This window comes from Natator depressus, chromosome 2 (genome assembly GCF_965152275.1).
Source record: "Natator depressus isolate rNatDep1 chromosome 2, rNatDep2.hap1, whole genome shotgun sequence".
NCBI lineage: Eukaryota > Metazoa > Chordata > Testudines > Cheloniidae > Natator > Natator depressus.
Window position 1 is genome coordinate 98,197,963 of NC_134235.1, and position 18,539 is coordinate 98,216,501.

Below are 18,539 nucleotides of genomic sequence, written 5' to 3' on the forward strand. Positions count from 1 at the left end.
TTCATTATTTTCTTTGTGAAACATACGGTATGTAGTTAAACAGTATGAACGTGGATTATTCTGTTTTACTGTTGTTTCATTGTTTCTGTATGGCAATATGCACGACTGATTAGGCTGCTTCATTTGTGTGGTGGTTTTGGCTGTGTTTTTTCAGTCATGTTAGCTCAATCGAATTAGCTTAACATGATTGAAAAACCTCATCCAGACACAGGCTAACACATGTTCAGATGTTTTAACCAGTGCCTTGACATGGCTTTTCAAACATGTTAAGCTAACTCGAATGAGCTAACACTATTGAAAAGCACATCCATTTACCTCATTAAGAGAGGTACTCTTTGGGCTGTGTCTGTCTTTTAGGGCCTGACCTCTTTGTAACCTTCCTGTAGTGTTGCCAACTCTAGCGATTTTATCATGAGTCTCTCAAAATTTGATGTTTTTCTTAAAGCTCCAGCTCCTAGATTTATGTGAATCTCGGAGCTTTCATTTAATAAACAAAATGTTAAGTTTCTAACTCTCCTGGTTGCGAGGAATAGCTTGGAAATGTGACCCAAGTACATCCCAAAGGCTCAGAAACCAGAAGACAAAAAATTAAAAAAAAACAAACAAAAGACCTCATGAATTTTAAATTAATCTCATGATGATATTTTGAGGCTTGGCTTATGATTTTTCAGGAATCAGGGCTGGCAATACTTCTCATTTGTTTCCCTCTAACGCTGGGAAGGTATGTTTACACTAAAGTTTTTAACTTGTGTACTGGAACAAATATTTGTGGAGTCATCCAGATTAAAATGTACAAACATGGTAGCTAACTCGAATTAATTGAAATCAATTAACTTGAGTTCAAAACTCTAGTGTAGACAAACCTTGAGTGCATAAGCTGTTTCTTCTGGACTGTCATGAGTTAGGCAGGGAACTTACGTCCTCAGTGAATGTTGTGCCTAAATAAACTGGTTTCTCTGCTAACACAAAAATATTGGCTATGAAATTGGGCATCCTCAAAGAACAGAAGCAGCCGTTTGTTTTCACTTTTCTTTCTTACTGAAACAGACTGCATGTTGAACAAACTGATTGGAGAAAAGGTCGTTTCTGATGGGGTGTTCATGGAAGACATTACAGCTATTCAGCTAGCCCCAACTATAGGCAAGGACCACTCGTTTCAGAGATTTTGCATTTGCTGGCTAGGGATTGGCCACTTTTTAATATATGGTTTCAGAGTAGCAGCCATGTTAGTCTGTATCTGCAAAAAGAAAAGGAGGACTTGTGGCACCTTAGAAACTAACAAATTTATTTGAGCATAAGTTTTCGTGAGCTACAGCTCACTTCATCGGATGCATTCAGTGGAAAATACAGTGGGGAGACTTATATACATAGAGAACATGAAACAATGCGTGTTACCATACACACTGTAAGGAGAGTGATCAGGTGAGGTGAGCTATTACCAGCAGGAGAGCGGGGCGGGGGGGGGGGGGGGGACCTTTTGTAGTGATAATCAAGGTGGGCCATTTCCAGCAGTTGACAAGAACGGAACTGCTGGAAATGGCCCACCTTGATTATCACTACAAAAGGTTTTTTCCCCTCGCTCTCCTGCTGGTAATAGCTCACCTTACCTGATCACTCTCCTTACAGTGTGTATGGTAACACGCATTGTTTCATGTTCTCTATGTATATAAATCTCCCCACTGTATTTTCCACTGAATGCATCCGATGAAGTGAGCTGTAGCTCACGAAAGCTTATGCTCAGATAAATTTGTTAGTCTCTAAGGTGCCACAAGTCCTCCTTTTTTTATATATATAACTTTTAAAAAATTGGTGAATCTGGTTGGAAAATGTAGTCAATAGCAGATTTCTTGTGTGGGTGTGTGTGCGTGCGCCTCTCCCCCCACAGTCGTATTGGTATAATATGTACAGTTTTATTAGTTGTGTTTTCACTGACTGGTGAGTGAGACTACCGTAGTTTGGGCTGTTTGCAGGAGTTTGTGTTAGTAGTTTTCTGACATATCAGTTGGCTCTCGGTAGCAAACGTTTAGGGAATTGCCATCTGTAGATAGGGTTCTTTGTTTAACTAGTGGATGGAATTTTTGTGGCTTGCTTTAATTTTATTGTTTAGTGGTGAATTTACATTCTGAATCACAGTTTTGGACTAGCGCTTTTAGGTGCTGAGCATCCTCAATAGCCATTGACTTAAGTGCAAAGGAAGGTTACAGAACCGGGCCCCTTCTTCTGCTGATTAGCTAGTGTGTGAGAAATAATTCACATTTTAAAGTTTAAAGTAACTTTTTGCTCCAAAATTGAATATTTACATCTCTATCATGGGGTTTTATTTGTTTTGGTTTATTTTTCATAGAGCCAAATGCAAGGACATACATTTAGGAACAAACACTCCAGGTCACATTTACGGGATGAAGGGCTGGTGTTTGGGAATCAGAAACTCTGAAATGGACTTAAAGGTCATGGTGGATTAACCACTGAATGTGCACTCTTGAGTTGTGGCAGCTAAGAGAGCTAACTTGATTCCGGGATGTTTAAGCAGGGGAATATTGAGTAGAACTATGGAGTATAGAACATTAGTACGATCATTACTGGAATACTGTGTCCAGTTTTGGTGTCCACACTTTCAAAAGGATGTTCACTAACTGATAGCTCTTTTAGAAAAGAGGTGCAAAACTATTAGAGGTCTGGAAACCGACCTTACAGTAAAATTAAAGGAGTTAAAGTTACAAAAAGGTTAAGAGGTGACTTGATCATGGTCTACAAGTGCCTACATGAAGAGAAGATTTCTGATGGTAGAAGACAATTTAATCTAGCAGACAAAAGCATAACAATAGCCATTGGCTAGAAGCAAAAGCCAGGCAAAAGCCAGACAAATTCACATTAGAAACATGTCAGTTTTTTAACAGTGAGTGTCATTTACCAATGAAACAATTTACCACTTTCCACTACCACTAACCACTTTCTTCATCACATAAATTACTTAAATTAAGTTTGGATATCTTCCTACAAAAGACCCTCTCATTCAGCCCAGATGATATGGGCTTGGTGCATGAATCATTGAGTGAAATTCTATGGCCTGTGTTATGTAAGAGAACAGACTGAATGATCATAATGGTCCCTCCTCGTCTTTAAATCTATGAATCCTTTTGTTTTTAGTTTAAATCATAACTGAGAGTTTAGCGAATGATAGCGAGTTTTCCAAATTGGGGTTTGGCTGTTTCCTATAAGTATTGAGTGAGACTCCTGTGATTTGGCTATTTTCTGGCTAGTAAATGGGATTAGGATTCTATGGCAATGTAGATAGGTTTCAGCAGAAGTTTGCTTAATTTCCATTACTGAAGTTGCTATTCCTGTAAGAAATTATCTATTTTTAAATGTTCTGCTACTTTGTTAACTGCTGGATCAAAATCCTGCTTGCCATTTCTATTTGTTGTAGTTTGTGCTGCAGGGTTTAATCAGGGGTGTGAAACATACGGCCCATGGGCTAGATCTAACCTGTAGAACAGTTTCATCCAGCCCCTGGACTTCCCATGAATCTACTGGCACGTTTGTACAACCCCAGAGTCCGCACTATGGGAGATGTGATTTGTTCAGGCTCCAGTGTGTTGTGCTCTAACCTCTGCATGTAGACCTTGCTAGTGTGCATCATGTGTACAGGACTGTGTACATCAGTGTGCACTAAGGAACATGTAGTGTGCACCATCAGAGTCCATACGGACTGGTACACTCTACAAATCACACTCCCCTTGTCCAGACTCCAGGACAGCAATCCAGCAAAACCTTGTGTACAGATGTAGAACCACTTAGTTGCATTTAAGAGGCTCTGGAGAGGCATCAAGTAAATGTAAGTAATTACCAACAGGGTTTATCTTTACCTATTTCTCGTTTAATAACTTTGGTGAATGTATCAGGCCTATCATATGAAATGAGTTTGACACACCTGGTTTCAGTAGTGCAGAGGGCCTTCTGCAGGCCCTCTGCATCAGGGTGAACTTCACGCATACTAACGCAAAGGGGAAACTTTAAATAAATATTTTTAGTCAGTCTACTATATCACTGTGTTTCTTTTCAGATGTAAGTAGTGACATACATACAGTTGCCAGATGTACTTCCAGTTTTGTGCAATCCTGTACAGAAAGAGGCTGTTTGTGCTGAATACCCTGGAGAAACTTTTAAAGAACAGTTCATTTTTTGTGAGAATATGAACCCTGAAATATGCTATGGTCTCTAAGACCTAGTGGATGAAGTAATAAGTATTATGTCCCATTCATGCCTTGAAACCTTCCATTTGCATGCTTGCAGTGTCTTTTCAAGATGGTGGGTACTGCATAATTGAAGAGTGTATCCTGTGTATTTCACTAGCAGACCATTTGAATAAAAATTCTTGGAGAGTGGTAGGAAGTGAACTATTCATCTAGGCATGCATATAAAATCTTTGAAAACATTATTGTGTGCAACTTGCATTCTGGATGGGCAAGTTTAGAAAACTAAACTCCAGAGTTAATAAAGTAGATTTTTTGTCACTTTTAAATCGTACCAGAATGCCTGTTAGAAGGATGCCTCTTAAGATTTCTATTAGGAAGAGGAACATTATTCTGATTATTAATACTATCTCCATCCACTCCCTTTTGGACTCTGGCATAATTCATTTCTAGCTCTAAAATCAACATTTTCAGGATTGGTTACAAAGTAACAAAAAGAAGGACACCACAGTAATCTCTGTCTGGCTGTAGAAGTCAAAAGGAAGAAACTAGTCCCTTTGGCCCATATTTTTAAAGGTGTTTGGATGTTTCTCCACCCAGCATTGCAAGGCCTAAGGCCAGGTCTACACTATACACATACATCGGTATAACTACTTCACTCAAGGGTGTAAAAAATCTACACCCTGCGTGATGCAGTTATGCTGACCTAACCCCTGGTGTAGATAGCAGTATGTCAATGCGAGGGCTTTTTCTGTCAACATAGCTACTGCCTCTTGCAGAGGTGATGTGACAATTCTGTCACAGAGACCCCTTTGAGACTGTTACCTGATATGCTGAGACTACCTCTGAGCCTGTTTTCTCTGCCAGTTTGGGCCTCCAGAACCCTGCCTTGTTGATCCAGAAACGCCAGTCTGCTCCAACACAGACCCAGGGTCTGAACCACGCGCCCCAAAGCTGCAGCCTTAACTGAAAACAGCTTAAGAAGTGCTTCTGTCTCCAGCACCCAGACACCCAACTCCCAGTGGGATCCAAACCCCAAATAAATTTGTTTTACTCTGTATAAAGCTTATACAGGGTAAACTCATAAATTGTCTGCCCTCTATAACACTGATAGAGAGATTTCAGAGTAACAGCCGTGTTAGTCTGTATTCGTAAAAAGAAAAAAGAAAAGGAGTACTTGTGGCACCTTAGAGACTAACCAGTTTATTTGAGCATGAGCTTTCGTGAGCTACAGCTCACTTCATCGGATGCATCCGATGAAGTGAGCTGTAGCTCACGAAAGCTCATGCTCAAATAAACTGGTTAGTCTCTAAGGTGCCACAAGTACTCCTTTTCTTTTTTCTTTTTACTGATAGAGAGAGATGCATAGCTGTTTGCTCCCGCAGGTATTAATTACTTACTCTGGGTTAATAAGCAAAAGGGATTTTATTAAGTATAAAATGTAGGATTTAAGTGGTTCCAAGTAATAACAGACAGAACAAAGTAAGTTACCAAGCAAAATAAAAGATAACACGCAAGTCTAAGCCTAGTACATTAAGAAACTGATTACAGATAAAATTTCACCCTCAAAGATGTTCCAATAAATTTCTTTCACAGACCGGACTCCTTCCTAGTCTGGGCCCAATCCTTTCCCCTGGTACAGTCCTTATTCCAGCTCAGGTGGTAGCTAGGGGATTTCTCATGACTTCCACCTTTGTTCTGTTCCACCCCCTTTTATAGCTTTGGCACAAGGCGGGAGTCCTTTGTGTCTCTCTGGGTTCCCACCCTTCCTTCTAAATGGACAAGCACCAGGTTTAAGGTGGATTCCAGTACCAGGTGATATGGTCACATGTCCTGTGAGACCTCAAGCCTTCATTCTTTCTGGCCTGAATCACAGGAAGGCTTGCAAGTAAACAGAGCCATTTACAACCAATTGTCCTAGTTGAGGGGAGCCATCAAGATTCCCAAAGACCATTAATGAATGGCCCACTCTTTGCATAATTACAATAGGACCTCAGATTTATGTTTCATATTTCTAGTTTCAGGTACAAGAATGATACATTTATACAAATAGGATGACCACACTCAGTTATGATACCTTACAAGAGACCTTTTTCATGAAGCATATTCTAGTTATATTATATTCATACTCATTAGCATATTTTCATAAAATCATATGGAATGCAAGGTAACAGGTGGATTAAGTATGTCAATGCGAGAAGCTTTCCTGTAGGAGTAGTAGTGTCCTCATTGAAGCGCTACAACGGCGCAGCTGCACCTGCTGCAGTGTTTTAAGTGTAGACCTACTAAGAATCTCAAATTAGATGAAGGCTCCTAAGTCAATTAGACTTTGCAACGCTGAGCAGAGCAACACCTAAATACATTTTTAAAATATAGGCCAAAGTAACTTAGCTTTAATCATAAAATGTAGAACTGAATATTTTTAAACCACATAATAAGTTTGCCCTTTAAATGGGGTGAGAGAGTAATTAGTTAGTTAAAATAGTGATGATGTGGGCCTACAATGTAATCCAGGGCTAAAATCGCAGGACATTTTTGAGGGATATCCTATAATACAGTGGTTCTCAAATTTTGTACTGGTGACACCTTTCACATAGCAAGCCTCTGAGTGCGACCCCTTGCCTTCCCCCCCCCTTATAAATTAAAAGCACTCTATATATTTAACACCATTATAAATGCTGGAGGCAAAGCGGGGTTTGGGGTGGAGGCTGACAGCTCGGGACCCCTCGTGTAATAGTCTCGCGACTCCCTGAGGGGTCATGACCCCCAGTTTGAGAAGCCTTGCTATAATACATTGTGATAAGATCATAGAAATAGCTTGTCTGTTGGCTTAGTTTCTCTGAGCATACCCTGCAGGAACTCTCTCCAGTTCTCTTCTGCCAACTCTAGAAGTCTCTTCTTTGTGTTAATATTTATTATTTATATAGAACCACAAATATACATAATATTTTACAAGCACACACAAAAAGCACTGCCCCAAGAAATTACAATCTCAAAATCTGGCAGACAAATACACTGTATGGGACAAAAAAAATCGAACACAAGATGTTGAGGGTACAATCACAAGATGGTGATCAACACTGGAAGACCTCTTCAAAAGAAGTGGCTTTTAAAGAAGCACTTAGCGATGAGGAAGGGCACACAAAGCTCTATTTCACAACTTTGTGTCTGGAGTTAGGTGCCTAAATCCACATTTAGGCACCTTTGGATAACTGAATCTCTGACCCCTAGTTAGGTACCTAAAATCTTCATATAGGTATATAGAGATTATATAATGTGGGTTTAGGCACCTCAGTTTAAAAATTTGGCTCTTAGTGGATGACATAAGGCATAAGGACAGAATAGGAGATGTGAAGTGGGTAGTAGAAGTCAGTGGTAGCACTTAGGGGCGAGGACCGGGTGGCGTGTATGGTGTGAGTGTGAGAGAAGTACTTGAGAGCAGAAATACTAGAAAGGGGGAATCTGAGAGTATAAAAGAATAATACTTCCACTTTTCATGTTCAAACAGTTGGCCACAAAAAAGAAAAGACTGAGATATGGACTAAGCTTTTAGAAGTAAAGGTAGAGAGGAAAGGATAAAAAGTAAATGATCAAGAAAACTTCAGACAATCTGACCACTATTTAAATGTCATCCTTTACTCCATAACATTTACCATAGTATTTTCCTTTCCTATGAACAAAAAGCTAATTGTGGCATTTCAGATACCACTATGGAACTGTTGGAAGCTACTGACTTACAATGTCTGTACCACTGTACATGACTTATACAGGTGAGACCATTCTCCCTCCATCTGCAGCCTAACTTGAGGAAAAGGCTCCATCTCCCTGCTCATCATCACCTGCAGCAATCTTGGGGAGGTGAAGACTCCAAACAACACCCACAATGCCATGTAACAGCATTCTAATGGGGCTGGGGAAACATTTCATCTACCCCTGTCCATGCCTTGTAGCAGCACTCATTGCATGGAAGAAAGGGGAGAGGGAAAGTTTCCACTCCACTCCTGTATGACAGCATTTTCACATATCTATAGACAATAACTGCAAACTACTTCACTCTGTACCAGGAATATCCATTCTGTGAATGCCCAGTCAAAGATTGCCGCACATACATAAATTCATTCAAAATAGGAAATAACTTACATAGACAAAAACACACTTGTTCATATTAAAGAATAATAGTAATAATTTAACTTAAATTATATCTATGATAGTAAAAAGAAAAGGAGTACTTGTGGCACCTTAGAGACTAACCAGTTTATTTGAGCATAAGCATCCGATGAAGTGAGCTGTCGCACACGAAAGCTTATGCTCAAATAAATTGGTTAGTCTCTAAGGTGCCACAAGTACTCCTTTTCTTTTTGCGAATACAGACTAACACGGCTGCTACTCTGAAATCTATGATAGTGTTACTGGAATGCAGGCCAGTCTCTTAAAAGCTGTGTTTATTTATTTGGCTTATATAACTCAAGAGCTGAGCTAAAAACCCAAAGTCTGACTTTATTCAAATTTTTGAGGCAGAAGAATTCCTTCTGGGCTGAGTTCTTCATTGCCAAATTTCAGTATAAAGGGAATCTTTTTTATCTCAGAGTTTATAAACTCCTGAAAGTGGAGTTGATAACACAAAGGCTGTCAGATGCTTAACTATCATCACTATTGCAACACTATAATATTTAGCTAGATGTTTATAATGCCACCATTTTAGTGCAGATACAGTACTTCTTAAAGTCACAGACATTTGATTTAAATTCCATAAGCATAATATGAAATACAGTGTTTGGTGTTTTGTATATCAGATATGGAATAATGTATTTGCCAAGCATTAGGGACGAGACTGATAATGGAACAGGCAGTTAAGGCACAGTGAATAATTAAAAAAACATTTTATATGCAGTACATTATTGTCATGTCATATTTAAGGGTATTACTTGGCTTCAAAAGTGCCTGGATTTGTGAGTTGTCACCTTCATGGGTTATTTTATTAGCACAATCGCTGCATTGCAAACTAATAAGGGATACCATTTGTAATGTCTTATGATTTCTTATTCCTAATTTATGATTAGGCCTTTCTGTGCTCAACATTTCAGACATTTCAGTTGATGAGTTGATCAGCACATTGCTGTGTTCAGTCACAGAACTTTTAATCATGGTCAAACAAATGAGACTTTAAGGTGGCACAGTTTACAGTGGTTTGAACAAGTTCAGAGATCAAATGATATAGCACTGCCCATGCACACAACTTGAGCAGACTATATTTCCTTCACAACTCTTAGGTTTCTGTAGAGCTTTCATATTTCTCAGAAATATTTTCAAGGTATTGAAAGAAAAATTTTTACATAATGCCTTAGAGTTCATCTAAGGGAATAGTTAGTTTCCATATAGGTGCCCGGATTCTCAAAGCTCCCACGTAGGCAGGTTTGGGCTGAATGCCACCTTTAGTGTCATGAACTATATCCTCATTTTATTAGAACTTATTTTAAATGTTGTTTATTTGTATATTTTCTTTTCCATTCACGTTTGAAACTTATTTTATACAGTTTCCATTTAACTTTTGAGTAAAGTTAGTGTCCTTTAACTGCTGACATGTAGAATAAGTAGGGGAAAATAGAGTCTATAGTACTAATAAAGTATTCCCAAACTGAAATAAATGGAAGCACTTATATTCCTTGCTTTGATACAGGTAACGTATTTCAATTACTTCTGCTAGCAAACTTTTTTAGGATGTTGTAGGGTTTTTGTTTTAAATTCATACATACTAAATAGTCAGGAAATTCTAACTGAAGGATAAACTTGGGATGGAAATTTTTTGGTAAACTTTTTTGGATATAAATTCATTATTACTGCCACCCTTCACTCTTTTTTGGAAGTGAGGTTAAAAACCTTTCAGCCCGAATTTTTCAAGTGTGTGAAATGTATCGCACATCTCTGACTTCTGTACATTCCAACTCCTGTGTGGGCAGAAAAACCCTGATTTAAATCAGGGTGTGTGTGTGTGTGTATGCATGTGCGCATGCAAAAGTTAGGCATGCACGCCTTTGAAAAGTTGACACACATAACCTCTCCCAAGATCACTATGTAGAGTTTATAAACTCTGAAGGAGTTAATGGACTATCCTTACAAAATCAGTTGCAAAGACTCTGATGGGGTCTATGAACTTTGTAGTAAAGGTTCATGTGAACTCCATGTGAACTTTTAAATATAAGCATCAATGCTTACCTGCAACTAGACTCTAGTTAAAGGCATGGTGCTCAAAAAATCCAAACAAATAATAATCAGTTTTGCTAGGCTAAGCTATTATGTTCCCTACTCACACGCCCCAAAAACATTAGAAGACTTTTGCAAAGGTAAAAAAAAACCTATTCATTTTGTTAAATTCTTAACCTTCCAGATTCATAATTAATCAGAAACTTCCGCACTTCCAGAGATTTCGACTGGAAGACATGTTTTCTGTGCAAGTTAAGAGTATGTCAGAATCTGGCATAAAATGGAAAGCTAGTTACTACCTTAACTTCTGAGACCTTACTGCCTCTCCATAATAACAGCAGGATGTAATTTTCAGTGCCTGAATACTGTTGGATAGCCTTCCTTCCTGCATATGGGTGCTTACATAATATAACTTAACTCTTTCTTTTCTTTTCACCTTTTAGGTCTAACTGCGCTGAAAATATCCGTAAGCATATCTTACACACAGGAAAGCATGAAGGAGTAAAAATGTATAACTGCCCCAAATGTGACTATGGAACCAATGTCCCAGTGGAATTTCGCAATCACCTGAAGGAGCTGCATCCTGACATTGAAAATCCTGATCTAGCTTACTTGCATGCTGGTAAGACTATTCTCCTGTTTGTATACAGATGTATCACTTTTCTAAATGAGCACCCTTAAATGATTGCAATAGAAGTTCTGGGTCCTTTATGTTGCTATCATTTATTCTGAAGAAAAGCATGATTTTAAAATGGACTCAATCCACTTCAAGATTTCACTAAGGGATGAAAGTGATGTATTTAGTATCGAGACCCATCTGCATTTCACACACAAATTCTGCGTTTACATGTGTAAACGGGAGATATTCCCATCCAGTTTAGAATGCCACCTTTGAAACCTGGATGAATTTATGTAGAAAAAGTATTGTTTATATTTTGTGTTCTTATTAAGAAAAAAAGGTGGAACAACATAACGACATCAGGAAATGAGATGCTAAATTAGTACAGTATTTCAAAATGCCTGCGAGTTCACAAAAATCAGCTGAAAACTTAACACTGTGCAGTATAACTGCAGAGAAGCAGACTTTGTTCATAGTACGTGAACAAGAAGCTGCTAGAATTAAAAAAAAAATAAATAGGATGTTGATGGTTTCATGAAATAGTGCAACAGGGAGACACCACAGTCTGCTTTTTCTCTTTCTGCTTCTGCCTACCTTTGTGTTGAATGTTAGTGTCAGAGTGCATTCTGGTCCTTCACTATCCTAGATGAAAGCATCCTTTTCTGTGCCCCTCAAAAAAACAAAAAAAAGTACACGCAAAGAAAGTTACTATAGACTACAAGCTCCTAAGACAAAAAATGCTTATATTCTGTATTCATAGCACTGCACTGGGGTGCTGTGGCCCTTATCCAGCAACCACATAACCAGCTGCTTAAACTTTAAGTATGTGAGTAGTCCCATTGAAGTTAATAAGATACTCATGTACTTAAAGTCAAGCAGGTGTTAAGTGCTTTGCTGGATCTTGGTCTATTATCAGGGACATCAAGGGACTCACCCACACATGTGAATTAAGATTTTTCTGTGCTTTGTTGTCTATAATTTATTATTATTATTATTATTTATTTTTACAAGGTTTGTATTGAACCATTACTTTGCATGGTTCTTTACAGAGATTTAAACTACACATGGTCCCTTATTCCAAAGAGTTTACTTTCAAAATTAGATACCAACAGAATATAAAAATAAATAAAAGAAAGAACAAGGAGGGGAGAGAGCTAAACAAATAAAAATAATGTGAGGTATAGAAATAATGAGCAAATCAGATACTTCTGGAAGTTTTAAGTTGGAGATTAAGGTAGGACGAGGAGTAGAGAGCACAGGAATGGAAGAAAGCAAACCAAAAAAGTGGGTTTTGCAGAGGGATTTGAAGGAGGACAGTGAGGATTCCTGGTACACAGGAAGAAGGAGGTTAGGACTTTCCAAGGGTAGGAGCAGCAAGAAAGATCAAAATGAGTGGGGGAGATGAGGAGCAATAGAAGAAGAGATGTAATCTGGGTCAGAGCTTAAACACAAGGATGAGGAGTTTGATTTCAATTTGGAAAGAGCCAGAGAACTTGGCAGTCATAAGTTGGGGAGAGCAGTCAGAGCAGTGCAAAAAACAGATGAATTGCTGAGTGTTGGAAAGAAGGGAGAGTCGGGGCAGCTAGAGAGAAGGAGGTTACTAAGGCTAAATTCTGCCTGTGTTACAGATATGGGGCTTCTACTAAGTGCTCGGGTTAAATAAAAGCATTTTAGGGCCAAATTCAGTCAAGAAAAGTTTTCCAGAAAGACTTCTCCACACCTAAAGACTGTGTGTAACACTACCCACAAGTATTAGTGAGAGCTTAGGAACTTGTATGCAAAGTAACAAGTTACAAAACTTTCCTTGGCACCTTTATGTGCAGTCACCCAGTGTTTTAAAAAATCTTAGTATGTTCTAAACAACTGTATAGTTTTGTGAATGGAGGCAGTAAGCTTCATTGTGCTATGTCTTTCCAATTGCCAGGTATTCTTGTCCATTCTGACAGGTTTCAGAGTAACAGCCATGTTAGTCTGTATTCGCAAAAAGAAAAGGAGTACTTGTGGCACCTTAGAGACTAACCAATTTATTTGAGCATAAGCTTTTGTGAGCTACAGCTCACTTCATCGGATGCATACTGTGGAAAGTATAGAAGATCTTTTTATACACACAAAGCATGAAAAAATACCTCCCCCCACCCCACTCTCCTGCTGGTAATAGCTTATCTAAAGTGATCACTCTCCTTACAATGAATGTGTATGATAATCAAGTTGGGCCATTTCCAGCACAAATTCAGGTTTTCTCCCCTTCCTCCTCCCCCCCCCCACACAAACCCACTCTCCTGTTGGTAGTAGCTTATCTAAAGTGATAAGCTACTACCAACAGGAGAGTGGGTTTGTGTGTGGGGGGGGCGGGGGGGGACCTGAATTTGTGCTGGAAATGGCCCAACTTGATTATCATACACATTCATTGTAAGGAGAGTGATCACTTTAGATTAGCTATTACCAGCAGGAGAGTGTAGTGGGGGAGGAGGTATTTTTTCATGCTTTGTGTGTATAAAAAGATCTTCTACACTTTCCACAGTATGCATCCGATGAAGTGAGCTGTAGCTCACGAAAGCTTATGCTCAAATAAATTGGTTAGTCTCTAAGGTGCCACAAATACTCCTTTTCTTTTTGTCCATTCTGGAACCACTCATCATGCCATTTCAGCACATATTAGATAAAACCTGAATGTGCAAACAAAAGTCCAGTTGGCTGAATACCAATTTCACATATGTCAGACAAGAGATCATGTTTCACATAATAGGAAATGAATATTGGACTTGAAGCCTATATCCAGACATTATAATCTCTTATTATAGCAGGCACACATAACATATTTTCTTCCATATTGAATGCTTTTACCGGTTTGAGAGAGATTCTTTATATATGTAATGGAGAATATTGGTAGAACCTATAGAAACTTTCAAACCTGTATAAACTTTCTACGTTCACCGACTGTCTATGCAGCAGTGTATGTATATGTGAGTGAATTATTCATTGCTGCTTACTGTGATGAGGCTCTTTACCCTGATCGTCTTGGCAACAGGGAGAAAATTGTCATAAATACGGTTTGTACCAACGGTTCTCTATTTCTTATATTAGAGAAACCCTGTAGTGCTAGAGACATAGTAGGATATTGTGTAAATGTACCAGTGACTAGTAAGAATTATATGTTGTTAACTAATGTCTATTTCAGAATTGGTACACAGAAAAGTGTGCCGCAATATCATTTGCAGAAAGATCATCTCTAGAAATTGTCTGTGACTTCATATAGGTTGCCATCCTGTCCTTCTGGGAAGTGCAGTTTCATGAGAGCTTACAGGTGCCACCATACCTTCAGGTCAGATGTTGAATCAAGCTTTTTTGACCCATTTCTGATGGCTGTCCATTTGAGAGTTAAAGATTTCACAAGACTTGGTCAAAAGAATAGGGGGATAACTTTGGTATCCTGGCTAACAATCCTTGCCAGAATCCTAACAATTCTGAGGGACCCCTCAGAAGCCCCTCTGCCAGAGCTCAGCAGTATCAGAGCTGCAGGATACATTTGGGGCACAGCAGGGAACGGACCCACAGAATCCAACAGCAGTTTGCCTTGGAGATGGTAGAGGTATCCAGTTGGATTTTCAATTGGCAGTTAATTCTGTGTGAAGTAACTCTAACTCCTAACAAACTCGGCCACATAGCTACTAGTGTGACATTATAAGGTGACATTAGAGGTGTCTTGATGGAGCCATACTTGTCGGGGAGAGGCCAGTAGTGGGGGCGGGGGGTAGCGCTGCATGCAGAAATCTCTATATCCGTAGGAGTGAGATGGCACTGGTGGCCCAATCTACTTGGAATGTTTGAAATCCTTCCTAACTCAAAGAATTAATACATAAGTTGCCACAAAGTCAAAATCTTACAACTATATTCCTTAGTAAACCACAACAGATACCCATACACCTCTTACAGCAGTAGTGATCAAAGAGAATATTTTTTCTCTCTAATCCTTTCTACTTAGTCTTTAAAAGGCCCTGCATTTGAACAGCAGACCTTTTTTTAAAAAATGTGCTTATGAAAGATTCTGTTTTAACTCCAGTCCATCGCTGAAACAAATTCACTTAAAACATAGTCCATATTAACCCAAATGCTATATGTCAACCAGATTATTTAACTATTTTATCTATATACAATTTTTCATACAATTCTGGTTTTGAAAATTTCACTATGTGTGGTACTGTATAATATCATGCAGTAGTATAAAATCCTGAAAGTGTTTTATGCTTACTCTTGAAGTATTCTCTGGCCCACTTTCTCTAGTTTCTGCAGTATTTATGCACTGGGAATTTTGTGAGCAGAAATCCAGTGAATCACAATAAGCATTTATTTGCTAAAAGGTTCACATTCATAGCAAGATGATAGATTTTACAACTATCCAAGGACAGAGGGGAAAAAGTTTACTTTAGATCTAGGTTGGGGAGGCTAGCAGCCAATATTTGTAGTAATGGGAAGATCATTTGTTCCTCATGTAAGGAATATGATCTTTCATTGTTATAACTGAGAAACACACAGAGATCTGTAATTACAAATTAAAAATCATCTGAGAGAGGGATCTGGAGTCATGATGAAACAGTCTCTTTGTTAATGGTTTTCTGGTGGTGGCTCTTTTGATGACATCCTTTGGTTAATAGCATTCTCACTTCTGATTCACTTACAGAGTGACTCACTGACTTCTAACTTTTGATATCTTATTAGCTGTTTCAAGTTCTACCTGAAAAGTGCTAATGGGTTAGGTAAATGTGCCATTTAGACCTCTTTTGATATTATTCTAAATGAGCTAGTAATAATCTTACTCTTGTAGTCAATATTCTCTTTATTTACAGCGCACCAGAAAAAACTCTGATCTGTCCTTTTACAACTGTATAGCACTTTCATTTTATCCCCTTCCCATGAGTGGTATTACTGACGAAGTAAAAACTGAGGACACAGTAAGTTCCAGCTTTATCGTCAGCTAATGCTTACCAGTAATAATTACAAACAGGATCAATGGAAAGGCTGTCTGCAACATCACTCATTCTTCTTCCAGAAGTATTAAGGAAGAATATGCACCATGCCAAGATGTGCTTGTTAATAATTTTGAAGTGTATTGTAGATATTTATTAGCAAGAAGATTTTAAGAATATATTATGATTTTTATTATTTATTTAAGAGCCATTGATGCTCTCAGCTTCATACAAAACACAAACAAAGGCAGTCTCTGCCCTCCAATTTACAATCTAAAAATTCAAAAATTCAGATATTCATAGTGTGTGTGTGTGTGTTTAAAGTGTTTCTCTTCCACATGAGCCCCTTGGAAGATTTTTACTGGTTCCCATCAGTCATACATGCCCTCTTCTGCACTGCTTGACAATTATAGCCTGCTTTCTCTTTGGTATCGGCAGGGGTCAAAGGGAAGACTTTTGAAAGGTTTGTAGCTATTTGCCTTTTTGATTCACTGAAGTATTTTAGGGTTTTCTATAGTCCACATCACTGTAGTGTCAAGAGTCCTTGTGGGAAGAAGAGTGAGTGGTATACATGGCTGGATTTTGTTTGGTTGGTTTTTTCATTTTTTTATGTGTCTAATACTTTCAGTTATGGAAAAAGGACTCTATCAAAGAGAAAGATCTTGCACTGTGCCCTACAGTTCGGCTGTGGATTAATCTAAGCTTCTCTGAAAATTATGCCACAGCCACATCGCCTTGATCAAGAATTTTTTTTTATCTCCGGCTCTCAGATACTTTGTGTTGGGCATCTTAAGCCATGTTGACCCAAAGGAGTTCAGTTATCTTGGTGGTCTATGGATAGAATTGTAGTTCTGATCTAATCAGGTTCTCATCTGTTAAGGAATTTGAAGATCAGGACCAATGCCTTGAACTAGTAACAGAAGTGGATTGAGAGCCAATAGAGAGACCAAGACACAGGGCTGATCTGTTTAGAGTAATTTCTCATTAAGAAAGTGGGTGGCCACTTTCTGCTGAAGCTGAAGCTTCTGCATTGCATCAACCTTCAGCATCAGGAAAAATGTATTACAGAAGTCCAGTTGGGAGGTGACAAATGCCTGGATCTCTGTGGCAGATGCTTGTCTGGGAGTACAGGGTGAAATTTCCAAGCATCCTGGAGGAAGAGGAAAATATTTTTCACCACTGATGCTATATGATCATTCAGGTTGAATAATGAGTTGACCAGGAAGCCTTGCACCGGGGGAAGCAGAAGGGCTTGGATGGAAGCTGTGGGGGAACAGTATCCCAGCTCGTTTTTCAAAGTGTTTCACCCTTTCTGAGCAGTATTAGTAGTGGATATTACCCTGGGTTCAGTTTGAACCACTTCTTCTTCATCTAGGAGCTATTTTCTTGTAAGCATTGTGACATCTTATAAGAATACTTAGATGTACATCTCGGTGTCACCAGTATATCATTGGCAGCACAGACCATAGCATCTCACCATTTTTCCAAATATTAAAAGTGAAGGTAAAATGCTTCTTTGAGGGAACAGGAACAATTTACCTATCGCTATTTTCTTGGGCTTGTTGGAGAGGAATGATGCTATTGTAGGGAAACTAGCTGTGTCATGCAAATGTGGACAACTATTTCGAAAGCTTGTCAAGTTGTATGAGTACTGAGATGTGATCACTATCCATAGTCATAAAGAGGCTGTCCTTTCGTGCTCCTATGCTGTCTCTGCTGTTCTCTCCACAGAAGCCTGATTGCAAAGCATCCAGAATGTTGGCACTTGTCACATGTTGTTGGGACTTGGTTGTCAATACTTTCTCAGTGATTTTTTCCTAGGAATGGAAGGTTGGAAGCATGATGGTCCTATGAGTTTTTCTCCTGTCATGTTTGTTTGCTTGCAGCATGATCCCCAAGAATGAGCAGGGGGGTTGGAAGTCAGAAGATCCTGAGTTCTAATCCTTGCTGTGTTACTAACTTGTGTGAGCTTGCTCTCTGCCTCCTTTTCTGTAAAATAGCTGCAGGAATGCTTAATTTACTTAGCTATTATGATTAATTATTTGTATGGAACTTTGAGCACATAAAGCTCCATATAGCATATTTAAAAAAAAATGAAAAGATTAATTTGGATGTGAATTAAGCTAAACCGAATTAAGGACACTTTAATTCTGAGTAACAGCATTCATACAGGGGTTGAAAGGGGTTTAATTAATTCACTTTAAAAGTTAATTTGGATGAGCGTCCCCATGTAGACAAGCCCTTTATCTGACTGCAGATATACTTGCCTAAAATAATTTTCCTTCTAGTATGTGCTTAAATTCTCCATAAAATATGTGAGAACATTCATTAAAAAAAGGATGTTAAAAGAACCCTATTGAAATGCAGGCTTTTTGTTGGCAATATCCCTACTGTATTACTGGCTCCTTAGATCAGAAATTCATGGGAAGGCAGTTCAATGAATCATCTGATTAGTACGTCAGGCCTTCATCCTGCTCTTTTCTATCCTGGTTTAGGAGGAAAGTACTATATCTGTGTTTTTAATTCTTTCCAGAGTATGATGAATAAAAGGAAAAGTTTCCA

At 38.6% G+C, this 18,539-nt stretch overlaps 1 protein-coding gene across 1 annotated transcript in view; it reads left to right on the top strand.

The window, feature by feature from the left end:
* Nucleotides 1-18,539, top strand: part of ZNF407 (zinc finger protein 407) — a 441,119-nt gene that overhangs the window by 300,446 nt on the left and 122,134 nt on the right. Inside the window, exon 8 of the mRNA XM_074944727.1 lies at nucleotides 10,838-11,016. Coding sequence (XP_074800828.1) covers nucleotides 10,838-11,016 — 179 coding nt within the window. The remainder of the gene's footprint in view (nucleotides 1-10,837; nucleotides 11,017-18,539) is intronic.